This window comes from Molothrus aeneus, chromosome 15 (genome assembly GCF_037042795.1).
Source record: "Molothrus aeneus isolate 106 chromosome 15, BPBGC_Maene_1.0, whole genome shotgun sequence".
Classification (NCBI taxonomy): domain Eukaryota; kingdom Metazoa; phylum Chordata; class Aves; order Passeriformes; family Icteridae; genus Molothrus; species Molothrus aeneus.
The window spans coordinates 15,028,310-15,042,872 of NC_089660.1; the positions used below are offsets into that span (position 1 = coordinate 15,028,310).

Consider the following 14,563-nt stretch of genomic DNA (forward strand, 5'->3'; position numbering starts at 1 on the left):
GGGATTTTTCAGGCATTTCACATGCTTCAACTTTAGGAAGAGTACAGTCCAATATCTTCAGTAATCCAGATGTGTTGATTCTGCCTGCTTTGCTTTCAGAGTCACTTTGTGGCGTGCATGACAGCGATCCTGAACCAGATGAATGATCAGCATTATTCAGTCTACATTGAAACTTTCCAGACAAATTCTGAACTAGTGGTGAGTACTATGTGGTCACAGAGTTGGTAGTTACAGCATTTGATTTCCTATTAAAAGATCTGTAGTTTTTTTTGGAGTTTCTTGTCTGACTCTTCCTAGAATGAGTTCTGTTGCTGTACATTTTTTGCCTCTGTATTATTGCACTACCTCCCTCTTCTAATGGTGGCACTGGACAACACTGTAATCAGACATTTGGAAGGAAACAATTTTCTCTCTTGAGAAATTTGTCACCTATCACTGAGGTGGTGATATAATGATCCATAATAAGTAATGGGATCTTTGTGCTGTACTCTTTTGAGAAGGGGGAAAAGAAAAAGAATAAACTCACAACAAAACAAGAGCAAAACTTATCCTCAACTATTTGAACATTCCCTCCACACTTCCCACCCAGTGATCCATTTCCATTTTCACAATTGAGTCTACTCATGCAAATAACATTGTAAGTTAAATGCAACAAATGCCCTATTCTTGTAGTGCATCCTTTTATTGCAATTTTCTGCATAATTTAATGGTACCAGAAGGTTTCCATAGTCTTATGTGTGTCCTTTCACATTGCTGTTCTAGCTGTCAGGTAAGTCAGGGTAGTGGCAGAGGTTTAGATTCTATTTACTGTTAGTCCAGGGAGGCAATATCTGCACTTGTCAAGAACTGATCACTTTCCTTCCTTCCTTAAAGTCGGATTGGTGCCATAACTGAAATTTTAAATATGGACTAAATTGAGTAAAAAATGAAAAAATCCTGTATTTTTCAAGCCTATTCATTCTTATGCATAGACTAATTCATTAAAAATATCAAATTTTACTCAGAAGTACTACAACCTTTTCTTCCCATTCATTTATGCCTTCTATTTTCTGAAGAACCCTGTATGATGACTTTAATGTAATGGCTTTTAGCTTCCACTTGGAATCTGAGACTGCTGTTCTACAGGACTTTGGCTCCAATCTCAGCTTTACTGAGATATCACCAGGAGTTCTCTTGACTTCACTGAGAGCAAAATGGAACTCCCCATCTTGGCTCCTTAATCCCACAGAAACACTTCCAAGTGTGTGTTCCACTGCCCCAGCCTGACTGCATTTTGTTGTTCCAGGACTTCTTGATGGAAACATTCATAATGTTCAAAGATCTCATTGGGAAGAACGTGTACCCCTCAGACTGGATGGCCATGAGCATGGTGCAGAACAGGTAAGGAGGGAGGAGCACAGAGCTCCTGCTCTCTGTGACTCCTCTCATACCCTGCAAAACATTTTCAGTGCAGTCTAGGATTAATCATTCCAGTCTGAGGAATGCCAAGAAGGTCATCTGAAACAATTCATTAAATAGCTTCTTGTCTGTGCTTTAAGTCCACTTAAAATGGAAAGGGAAAATTACCTACATTTTTAATCTATTTGGATGTTACCTTTACTGCTGAACTTATTCTGGCTTCTTGTTTTCAAAGAAACAATTTGAGTTTAGATGCTGGATTGTGTTATGAAGTGAATACATTTTTTAAGCAAGATTTCTGTTGGCAGTCACCTGTACTATCTTTATTTTGGTTTTGTAGAGATGGTGGTAACACTGTTTTCTAGAAGTTGCAGAGAGACAGGTCTAAGAGTTGAGTGTCAAAATTGCAAAGGTTGAATGAACTTAGACCACAGATGCTGTTTATCGAATGCTGTCACAGTTACACAATTCTTCCACTTATATAAAAAGAGAGGACTGAGAATACTCAATAAAGTTGGTCATCTCCTGCAAGTGCTCAGTCTTGAGGAAAAGATTTGTCAATAAAATTTACAGTTTTGTGATATCAGATTTTGATATTGGATACATTTTAATCTTGGATTTGAATGGAATTATGTTAAATTGAAGGTTTGTTGGGGCTCTTTTTACATTCTGTGATTCAAAAGTGAAGATCATGTTCCAGATGGTTCCAGTCAGGTGCCCAAACCTCTCTTTGTCACTCATGGGCCTTAATGACCATGCAGAGGGATCCCTAACCCCTCCTCTGAGGTGGGCAGGTACAGATCTGCTGGTGGATGTGTAAATCCAGGTAATATTTTGTACATTACAGGAGTTTCATCCCTCTTGGCTTTTTTGTCTGAGCCAGTCTTTGGCCTCTCAGGTAAACTCTGACTCCTTGCACATTCTTATGTTGCTGCTGTTGTGATTGTAATTAGTTTTGATGTAGCAAGGGTTACTCTAAAAAAGAACAGTTTAGTACTAAACTGCCTACAATCATCTGGCACATGTCAGCACATCAAACATTTAATATGTAAAACTGGTTCTCTTACCTAGAAAATGCTGTTGACACCTGCATTGTGCATATCCACAAGTATAGGATTATTTTATTCTGTGGAGGTGGGAAGTGCCTGTCCTTGGTCAAAGAATGTCTTTGGGACTTGGGGCTTCACCTGGTGGTGTCTGCATTGTGTCAGGTCCTGACAGGAAAAATTGCTTTGAGGGACTGTATTTGTGTTCATGTGCCTCCTAATGACTCTGAACTCTCTGGACAAGTTGTTCCAGGCAGGTTTTGTGCTCTAAGCTTTATCCTGTGTGAAGAAATAAGTCAGCATTAAAAAAATATTGTTTAGAAGCTATTTAATAGTTCTCTTGTAAACACATTGCTTACCTAAAATGATTTGGCACTGTTTATGCTCCTTTATTATGTTGCTGTTCTCTGGAATGCATAAGGAAATGAGTTATTGATCTTCCTTTATGTCTTAATTTTATGTTATATCAACAACTGAGAGGGAGGATTTTTTATCAGTCTTTATAGAATTTTGGGGGGTTTTTTTCTTTGTTTGGGTTTTGGGGTGGTTTTTTTGTTTTTTTTTTTGTTGTTTTTTTTTTTTTTTTTTGAGGGAATGGTTGTTCTACAAAATAAATTGAAGACTAATTTAGTTTTCTAGATTTGTCTTGTTAACATTGTTTACCACAGACCAGAGGAGTAGCTGAGAAAGAGTCGCAGGAGATCAGGCTTAGGTCTCTTATAATAACACCGAGAGAAGAAAAGACAATTAAAACCCCAACAAACCAAACACAAAAAATACCAGCACAGTGCAAGCATTGCATTCTCTATTCCCCTGTCATGAACAGGAGGTCCATGCAGACTTTTTACTCCATGAGAAGGTGTTTTGCCTCGAGTCTCCCCTTTCTGCATTTGCAAAGGGCCTGGTAGGGCTGTGGGGCACATCTGTGCTGTCACCTGGGCAGTGGCAGGGTGGAGCTGGTGGCACTTGTGTCCTCAGGGAGTGCAGCACAGCCTGGCAGCCCCCCTCCATGATCCTGTGTGTTTTGTGGCTTGCAAGGAAAGTGGGAATTGGAGGAGTTTTGCTGTAGGAGGGACTGCAGCACTGAGATGTGAAATCTGTACACTTACAGACAACAGAGCAGAGGGAAGAGCATCACCAGCACTGCAGGTCTGGTCCTGTTTGCTGAGCAAGACAATTCCTGTTTTATGGAAGTAAAAACAGGCAGTGCCTGAATGATATCAGGGAGATTTCAGCTAAAAGTTTGATGTCTGGCATAGATGGGGGCACAGAATGAGAGGATGACTTCTTACAGGGTCCAGAGGAAGGGAGAATGGACACATTCTTGTCCAGGAGAAATTGTGGTGGGGGAATTGGAAGAATTGGAGTAGAAACTCAACTGACTAAACTTGCTGATCCAGCTTTGTCTGTGTCAGGATGGAATGATTTAAATCAAATTACTTTAAATCACTGTGATAAACAAAGTGCTCTTTGCTTCCCAAGCATACTCAGCCCAAAGCACTTCTGAGGTAGGCACCTGCTGTGTGTGACAGGCAGTATTCAATGAGCAACAGAGAATTAAAATGGGGAAAGAAATAATGAAATCATTAAATACCTTTTCTTTTTCCTGTTTCCTCCCCCTTCCACTAACAGCAAGATGGAAAGAACACTTTTTTATGGCATGCTAGGTAGGGCAGAACACTTTGGGAAACAGTAACATCATCATTGAGGTCATGAGGATATAATATCTGAGTTGTTTTTGTGATCCTTCATGGTGGATTTAATTAACTTTTGTTCTAATTAAAGTTGCTTACTGTGTTCTTCTTATTAGTTACTACTGCTTGTATGTGCACTTTATTCCACTCATGACACTTAGATATTGGCTATTAACTTATTAAAAGCAGTAATTCCTAAGTACATGGCATTTGTGGGGAAATGCTTGGCTGGTTTAGGCAATACCATATAGTCTGTTTATCTTCCAGCTGTTCATAATTTTAATTTAGAGAGATATAATTTCTCCCAGGAAATTCATGTACTTTATTGTCAACATGAAGTGCATGGGGAGTGAGATTTGCTGAGTAAAAGGAACAGTTAGGAGGGTTAGCAACTACAGGGAAAGTGTTCACATCCCTTCCCTTGTCCTCTGGGCTTTGAAATGGTAATTCCTCACAGGGAGTCTGAAAGAATTTGATCTTATCATAATTAGTGCCTAGGATCAGTTTGGTTGGTGTCAGGTCTGCAGTGGCTTAGTGAGCACTTTGATTGTTTGCATGTACATTTGGGTTGGTTTTTGAGCCTTGCCCACATTATTTTAAGGTATTTAGAAATAAATGGATACAGGGTTTCACCAGCACATTTCAAGGTCAGAGCCTACTCTCTGAAAAAAGTCCTGCAAGATAACACTGAAGAATATTTTCTAACACCAGTAGTTTGGCTTTTTCTAAAATATGTTTTCATTACCTGTGTATCTGAGTGTTTTCAGACATCTGTCAGAGTCAAGTCTTCCCCAGTGCTTTTTAAGTCTAACTTGAAAGGTTTAGCACTGCAGGTATTTGGCAAAAGAGCTGGAATTGTTGTCAATTTTCTTTCATTATAGATACTAAAAATAGCTGCTTTCTTGCTGATGAACTGCTTTGGAGCAGCCTCCAGACGTGGCTCTCATGGAGCTCCCCCTTGGAGCACTGGTATTAATGCAGGCAAAGCTCCCTGTGCCTCCCCATCAGTGTCACCTGCAGCCCCAGGCACGCAGCATCCTCAGCCTGCCAGGGCTGGGCTCTCTCAGCTGTCTGCTCCTGGCCAGGCAGAAATTCCTCCCTGGTGCCCAGAGAGGGACTGCTGGGACCTCTGCTCAAGAGAGGACACCAGGGATTCCAGGCCTGGTTTTGCTGAGTTTTTTGTGTTTTTCTTTTCATAGATGACCAGAGAATGGCTCTGTGGCTCCTGAAAAACTTGTTTTCCACTTATGTATGCATGGTCCTGGACACAACCTTGGAATAAGTGTTCAAGGCCAGGTTAGACAGGGCTTGGAGCAACCTGCCTCAAGGAAAGGTGTCCCTGTCATGGCAGGGGGTGGAATGAAATGAGCTTTAAGGCCCCTCCAACCCAAACCAACCTGGGATTCAATGAACTCAAGCTGAAAGGGAGAAAACCCTCAAATTAATTAAAATATTTGAGCTGCTTCTCAATCTTCCATTTATCTGTTGGTGGGAATAAAACTTATATTTTTAAAAAACAAACAAACAACTTATACCAACCCCCAAATGAATAGTTTAGGTTAGTTTTACCCTGGAAGTTGATTCATTTATGTATCTAAGGTTGGATGACAGTGTTATGGTTTATTTTGTGCAAATAAGGCAGAATTTAGAAGGCTGATCTGCTGCATACAAGTAACTCTTTTCTTTGATCTTGTTTTTCTCTGCAACTTTTGACTGATTTAAACATTTTCTTATAGAAATGCTGTTGTTTTTAGAAGGGCTTGAATTTTCAGGGGAGCAGAATACATTTATACACAGGCTTATGGCATATTGCAGAACTTTGTAATTTTAATGTATGAAAAAATATTTTGAGCAACAAGCATAAATGTCTAACAAAAATAGAAAAGGGTAAACAACATGTGCAAAGGGTATTATAACATGTGCAAACAAATGTTACTGTATAGTCATTGATTTAATTGTGTACAGTGATAGGATGTGTCCTTGGACAGTTTGGCTTTGTTATGAGACTAAAAATGTCCTTGTTGAAATGCAGTTTACCTGTTAATATAAAGTTCCTTTCAGAGGGAAATTTATTTTTGTTGTTGTTTCCTATGCTGAGGTATTTGGTACATAATGCCTCAGTGTTCTCAAATTTGTGTCTCCTGTCCATTTGTCATGGTTTGACCCTGGCACAATGCCAGTGCCCCCATGAAAATATATTCTCCCTAGTGTCTGCTGTGAGATGTGATCAGAAATAGAGCAAAGCAGGCTCCAATTTAGGAATAAAGGAAAGAACTTTATTAACTTACAATATGAAAAAAAAGAAAATACAGAACTCAGAATGAAAACCTTCCAAAAACATTCCTCCTCCTCCCCCCCAATTTCCACCACCACATGAAATAGAACCTTAGATTCTCAATCCAGTTCCCACCCCTCAGATAATTGACTCTCAGTCCATCACCACCCTTCACATAATCAACTCTCAGTTCATCAAGGAGAGAGGAGTCCCTCTTGTGCCATGGGCTTCCCCAGGAAACACAGGTGAGCCCTCGTGTGTTCCCATGCCACTCGTGGCACCGCCCAGAGATCCTTTGCCATCGTGACCTCTTCCTTCCATGCCCAGGGCTCACCACTGCACATGCACCAGCGCTGCTTCTAGGGTTCCCCTTTTAAGGATGCTTTGCTCAGTTCCAAACAAAGCAACAGTCTCTACTTTCAGGACACCTGTCCCTCCCAGATTCACCCCCTGGGGCTGAGGGGTCTCAAGATCAGAGATCTTTGTCAAACCATGACACCATTAAATCCAGCTTCTTCTGTTTCCTCACTGTCTTTGTCAGTCTCTACAAAAGTCAATGTCTGTAATCAGGGAAATGACATTAAACAGTCCTGGGGCAGGGGTGATGCAGGTGAGAGCAGAGGCAGTAGTTTTGCTTTCCCTGTGGGCTGTGCTTTGCTCCCATGGAGAATTTCCCTTCCAGCTGGGGCTGATCCCTCTGTGCTCTGCTGGCAGCTCCCAGCCTGGCACAGAGTCACTGCCACCTGCCTGTGCCAATGTCACCCTGCCTTGCCATCACCTGCATGCTCCTAGCACAAAGATGCTTATTCTGCACCAGCTCTGTGTGTTGCTGGTTGTTCTCTGTGCCCTGGAATTATCTGCTTACCAGGTATTCAACACTTCATTACATGCTGCTGCAGCAGATCCTCTGCTCAGCAAGGGCGGCACCTGCCCGTGGTGGTCATGGAACAGAGTGGGTGCCTGGTGGGTCTAACTGCAGTCATTTATTTAATCTTTCATCTGAATGCAGAGAGAAAACGGGCAGGGAGATGTCCCATTCCCCCTCCCAGTGCAGAGTGTCTCATCTTTCCTGATATCAGCTGCTGGGATGCTCACACCCCCAGACTAAGAGCTCTCTGAGCTAAAAGAAAAGTCCTCAGTGGAGAGAATAACTCAACACAAAAAAAAACCCCAAAAAACAGAAAAAACCCAATCAACCAAACAAAAAAAGCTATCTCTATATTATATAATAATATATAATCATTATATATTATATAATAATATATAATAATGATTATATATACATAACATATAATATATATTTTATATATATTTTTTTAATACATATATATCTTGGTTATTTGATATTCTCAGGAAGTCAGTGAAATAAATTGTTACTTTCCTAGATACAGCTTCCACTTGCAGATAGAAACCCCTAGCCCCTTTGCTATGTGGCCTGTTATAAAAGAATTTCAAGTACTTTAATTTTAATAAAACATCTGGGGATTAAGACAACGAAGAGTATTTTGCCCTCTGTAGAATATATGTGCAAATGAGTAAAAGACATTGAAGAGATTACCCACACAAACTGTTCTTTGTCACTACAGAAAAGACTAAAAATTCAATACTCATAATTTTCATTAGTTGTAAGTGCAATTGAGCAATCCTTCTGTGTTCCCCATTCTGAGTAACTTTGACCAGAATTCATCTAATTAGAGATTTTCAGGAAATAAAATATATGCAATTTCCTTGTATTTAACATTATTTTGAAGAGTTAATTTTCTTTTTTTTTTTTTACCAGAAGCATCACAAAATAACCCTGCTGGTGTATTATGTATTTGCTGCATAATCATCTCTTTTAAAATTCATAGTCTGCTGGTTCAATGCAACAAAAATCAGTGGAAAAACTGAGAAGTAATTTTGCAATATCAACTCAAACTTCTTTCAAAAGTGAAGGCTGTGGGTGTTAATTACTGTGTGACATCCTGACACAACCATGTTAAGACATTGCATTCATCTTTAAGAACAGGGTTTCAGCTTTGTGTCTGATTCCTGTTCTTGATTAGCACTAAAGACAGCATGTGATTGTTAATTTTTTCATTAATTCAGAATATTTCTACTATGCAAAAAATTGTCTGGAATGCACAGAAAAGCAGAGGAGACAGAAGTGAGAAGGAAGTCACAATATAAGCAAAATTAGTGAAAGTAATGAAGTACTGAGAGCTCTCAAGCTGATTTACTTCTAGCCCATTCTGGCAGCTCCTTGTACACTTCACTTTCAAGCCATGAAGTTCCTTAAAGCATTCAAAACATCCCATTTCCAGGAGTTTGGCATAAAATGTGCACCTAATATGCAGACTTGAAAATCTATTTTGGCTCCTAAATGAGAGCTACACAGTGTTTAAAGCAAGTTTTGGGTAGATGCTGAAGGAAAAGCCACATACAAAGAGCCTGTTGAAGGCCCTCACATGGAAACTTGGCTTTTCTGGCACAAAACCACTGCACACTCATGACTTCCTCTGGGAGTTCATTGTGCTGCTGTCAGAGTAACTCTGACACATTACAGCGTGCAGTATTCTGGATGCTTGGCATAGCTGTTTAATACACCTTTCCAAATAATGCTAATAAGGAAAACCACGATGTATAATTGAGACAAGCCCCAATATTATCATTGAGACAGGAGTAGCTGGGGCACAGCCATTTTGAAGCTGTTGCTGTCTGACCATGTTGTTTAGTTACACTCTGGGTGTACATTGGAAAAGAATTTAGGAATATGGCAGTTGCTCTAGCATTAGAATTCAATATGAATGATTCAAGAAATTATTCTTCAGTCTGTAGTGAAGCTGAGTTGACACAAGGGAGAAATATGATGAAATTATTCTCCTTTCTTTGAGCCACTGGCCATATTTTTTCTTGGAAGTGGATTTCTTCCCAAGTGTTGCCATTATTGTGCTCTTCATAATTAGGTTTCATGTTCATGTTTCAAGGTTTTTAAATGTTCTTTCTATCCTGCATTATCCTTCATTTCTAAATCAACGATTGCTAAGTTATTAGGAGATCATTCTGCTGTTGCTTTGTGAGGATTTTTGTTATTCCACCTGTAGTACCTGTGTGGTTTATTCTCTCCTGTCACACTGATTGCTTGTCTGGTCTCTCTTCAGTGTATTTTGTACCTCCCAGATTTAGTTAATTGTTGCCATTCACTGTTCCAGTCCTTGACAATGACCAGCATAGGGGTTTGACCCACACTGAATCTTCTCATTCTGTAATGTGCCTTCTTCTGCACACAGCAAGGAAGAGAAAAGGTGACAGAAGCCCACGGGAGAATCATTTGACTTCAGCTGCTTTTCCCTGGTGTTTCCCTTATGTTAAAATACCCATCAGGTGTCTTCTGCATGACATTTTAGGAGGATGATAGTAAGAAGTTGATATAAATTATGGATGAATATTATTTTCCTCTGCTATTCCCTGCTCCACATCTCACAGAACTGGCATAATGGCCAAACTTTTTCTATCCAAACTCAGGAAAGATCTTTAAAAATAATAGTCAGTACATCCTCCAGGGTTTGCAAGAGCTTCCCTCATATTCCTCATCTGTTCAGGTAGAGGATTCACTGATGAAAATCCTGAATGATCAGTTTTGGGGATTAAAAAACACTGAAGTTAGTATAACTCCTGGCTTGAATTTTGGACCAAACTCTCTGAAGGAAAAGCACTTTGGGTTTGTGGGAAGAAGTTCTGAATTTTAAAAACTATCCATGCCTTCACTGGCTTTCAGGTGTGACTGAAAAAACCCCATTGCCATTATTTCAAATTTTTCTTTGAAAAAGTTTTCACAACACAGGAAATAGGCTCTTTTGAACTTTCTTTTTCTGTGTCTGATTATCCAGTAGAAGTTTGTACTTGATTCATTTTTTGCACCTGTCATTCCATCAGTGCAGTCACAGTGAGGAGCCACAGCAAGCAGGAGCTGGAGCTGATGCTCATAAATTCCTGAGTGAATTCATTCAGCCTCCACCTCAGGATCTGGGTTACTCAGCTCAGAGCTGAGGCAGTGAACTTCCACATTTTAGAGGCATGTGAACCTGAAAAGACATTGAAGAGCATCTCACTGCTTTAAAAGAATTCTTCTGAAGAGTCTGAGGAAAGGGCTGTTCATTATTTTGGAAATGTTTCTGTGCTGGATCTGATTTATGCACCTTTCCCAAAGTGATGTTGTGGACCCAGAAATGTTCTTTCTTTGGAAAAAGGTGCAGAAAAAGGCCAGATTTTGCAAAGTCACCTAAGAACAGTCAATGCGAATTTAAGGTTTTGTTTGTTTGGGGTTTTTGGAGAGTTGGTTTGTTTGTTTATTTGTTTATTTATTTGTTTGTTTTATTAAATCCTCTCTTTTTTATGTTGCAAAAAGCTGATGTAACAATTCTAACTAGCTTGCTAAAAATACCTTGGGGTTGCAGGTCTGAATTTCAGGTTTATTACCTATTTACACTTCAAAAGCAAGGACAACATGCAGACCTATTTTACTGTTAGACAAAATCATCATCTTCTGAGGAACAGCCTTAAAATCCTATTTTGATTGATATGTTGCTTATGAATACAGAATTCTTTCCTTGGACCATCTAAATCCCCCTGTTTTATTTTGAGGGAGAATCAGCTTAAAATCAAATTTTGATCTTAGAGTGACATGAATTTTCAGCTTTTTCTATCTTAAATTATTTCTCTGTGTTACTTAAGGTACTGTTCTCCCCTGTTTAGAACAAACACCTAAGTGTGTGAAACTGGCTACAACTGCACAGGTTTCTATTCTTTGGGTTCTCTTTCCAGCCAAAAGTTTTAACAAATATCTCTGACAATACAATAAAGTAAAGCAGAAGCAGCAGGAAATTCAGAGAGAGAGAGGAAACAGGAGCAGTTGAACCATGACAATTTTGTTGCTGTCCTAAGCCAAAACCCTGCATTTTTATTCCCAGATTTAGCCCAGAGACTTTGGACTTTGAAGATCTTCCATAAATCTTCAGGCCCAAGAGTTTTATATGAGCTGTACATTAGAAGCATCAATCCTCATAAACTCAGGAAATATCATTGAAGTTATTGTGGGTAAAGGGATTTCAGCACTTTTAGATCACAATTATTTAAACTGATGAGAAATTAATTCTGTTGTGACTGTAGAAAATTTATCGTTTCATTAAAATTAATTGAAAATGTGAGTTTAATTTATGTCTTTAAAACTTAGCGTTTGAAATTATATTTTCTCCTTCTTTCATCAAAATCTCACACTATTTTACAAGTACCTGTTTGTTTCCATGCTTGTGGCTACTGAATTAATGCCCCTTTTTGGTGAAAGTGGAGACTGAGGCAGGACAGTGAAATCATTGAGGCATTGGCAGGAGGCAGGAATAGCATTCAAACCTTCTGCCTAAGTGACTCCCAGTGACAGGAATAGATCCACCCTTTAGGCAAAACACAAATGAATGAAATTATTTGCAACTTGACAGCCTGGAAATATTGCATGCTCCCTGAAAATGTGTCCTTCCTGTCTGTCAGATAAAAATATTTGTGAGAGTGAAAGGGATATTTACAGAAGACAGCCTACATATAATGATATTGTATAGAAACCAGTAAATATTTTTAATATTTTCCATGATTTCTACTTGATATTAAATACCTCAGTATTTCTTAGGTGTCCTTGAGGTTTATCTACATGTCTAAAAGAAAAACCTAATAAAGCTCTTCACAAAAATTTTTATTATACCCAGTAATATGTCCATGCTAGGAAATAGATTTCCACTAATAAATTTCATGTGTGTTTAAGGTATGATTATTTCTACTCTACCTTTCACGATATTTCTGTTTAAAGAGTAAAGTACTGAAAAATGTGGGATTTTTTTTTTATTGCAAGAGAAGTTATTAGCACCAGATTATACCAGAGTCTGACTAAACTGGATATTTAGGTGATGTGTTTTGCCATGGTGTTGGAGCAGTGTGGAAATGTAGAGAATTTAGGAATTAAAAAAGCCTCAGAAATGGAAGATACCCCTCCTGCTCCAGCCAAAAACTCTGAGTGAAGGGAAATGCTCTCCCTGAGCAGCTGGAGCTCAAGAACTTGCTTATGTGAGTTGGCAAGAAATAAACTTTGTAAATCCAAGGGTCTAGAGCAATACAGAGCCACAGAAAACTGAACACTGAAAAGGCCTTGACCTAAAATTCCTGTTCAGAAGAAGAATAATGATGATGATGAAACAGAATAACCTGTCTTGATTCTGCCAAGATGTGTGGCGTTTTGTGCTGCCTAAAATAAATTACTCTTCTAGAATCACCTTTTTTTGCAGCATCTTAAACTGTTAGTGTCAAGTATCAGGCAGCTTGGAGGAGATAAATGTCCCCAGGTGAGTGGAGCTTTAGGGAAGAATGTGTTTATTTGCTTGTGGGCAGTGTGGGACACTATGGCAGTCATATTTTCTGAAAAATCCCCTTACCCAGGATTGTCTCCTGGGAAGCTGAGAAGCCTCAGAGATAAATGAAAACAATAATTATCGCATTTGCTTCTCCTGTGTTTTGCTGCTTTGGAACGTGTTTGGAGATTGTTTCCCCACAGGCGATTGTTTCATTGGTTTCTGCTGTGAATTATTTTGACTCTTTGGCCAATCAGGGCCAAGCTGTGCTGGGACTCTGGAAAGAGTCAGAGTTTTCATTATTATCTTGTTAGCCTTCTGTAAGTATCCTTTCTGTATTCTTTAGGAGAGTTTAGTTTAGTATCTTTAATATAATATAGTATCATAAAATAATAAATTAGCATTCTGAGAACATGGATTCAGATTCATTCCTTCTTCCATCTGGGGGCAACCCAAATCCAATAGGACAGCTCCCAGCAGGAATCCCATTTAGGAGTTGGTCATATAAAGGTGGCAGAGCTTGGGAGGTGGCACTGTGGGCACAGGGCAGCCCTGTGAGTGAGCTCAAGATGTTCAGCAGAGCAGTGACAGCCTGCAAGGGCAGCCCTGAGCAAAATTAGATTTCTGGAACTGGAGGAGATTTGATGCCACTTGGCTTGTCACAAATCAGCCCCTTAATTCAGCTGGCAAGATTAGCTGAGCCAGTCTGGAGGATGGATCAGAGGATGCCCTGGACCTCTGGACCTGCCCTGGATGGGGAGGAAGCTCAGCTGAGTGTGTGGGGTGATGTGGAGGTGACACAGCACCACCAGAAATCTGCTCCCTCCCCCTGCCACTGCTCCTGCAGTGTCCCTCTGGTCACCTTTACAAAAAGGACTTGGCAGGATGTGAGAAACTGCATAATTACTGAATTTCCTTGGTCCCATCAGCAATACAGGAGAATGCTAAACAGATGGAAAGAAATTCTTCTGTAGGTTTTCACAAAGAACATTTTCCTCCTGGAGAACCTCACCCCAAGAGAGGATCTCACTCTAGCCACTCACTGCTCTAATGAAGCAGGGAGCTCCTGTGTTGCTCAGTGGTTATGTGGGATTCCCTGTTGTAAGCTTGCCAAAAGCTGAACTTTTGCTTTACCTCCCTCATTAAGAAACTGAACTTAGACCTTCTAATTTATCTCTTTTTTTGTGATGAGACTACAACTCCTTTCCCTGTTTCTCCAGTGGCTCACAGAGGGCTGCCAGGGGAGCAGAGTAACAGCAGAGCTTGTTTGCTGTGTTCTACCAGCCCCCAGTGACCAATGGCATTTAATGGTGTTCCCTTCAGTTTAGTCTTTGATGGGTCTGCTCACTTCTGAGCCAGTGTAAAATCCAGGTATTTGCAGCACCCTGTACCAATGAGCTGCAGAGTTTACACAGAACCTGGGTTTATTTTGGATGCACACCCTGGTTGTGTTCAGGGCTCTTGATGCTTCTCTGTGAGCTCTCAGTCTCTCATCTCCACGTTGCTTTGGATTTTATAAATCCTGTCAGCTCCCTCCTGTGTCACACTGCCCCTGACTGAGGGTCATTTCTGTGTCACAATTATTTGCATGTTTTCTTCTCTCTTCTTTCTTTTTCTATTTGTTTATCCTTTTGAGATAGGACACCAAAAACACCACAGAGAGCCCAGCACAAGGACACAGCATTCCTTGGACAGGAACCCATGGATAGCCTGTGGTTTCTTAATCTTTTGCTGATAATCCTAATTATTGAATTATAGCTTTCTCTGATGTTGCTAATC

At 39.9% G+C, this 14,563-nt stretch overlaps 1 protein-coding gene across 1 annotated transcript in view; it reads left to right on the forward strand.

The window, feature by feature from the left end:
• Nucleotides 1-14,563, forward strand: part of DOCK2 (dedicator of cytokinesis 2) — a 161,462-nt gene that overhangs the window by 99,375 nt on the left and 47,524 nt on the right. Inside the window, exons 28-29 of the mRNA XM_066560488.1 lie at nucleotides 100-198; nucleotides 1,286-1,380. Of these exons, the coding sequence (XP_066416585.1) occupies nucleotides 100-198; nucleotides 1,286-1,380 (194 nt within the window). The remainder of the gene's footprint in view (nucleotides 1-99; nucleotides 199-1,285; nucleotides 1,381-14,563) is intronic.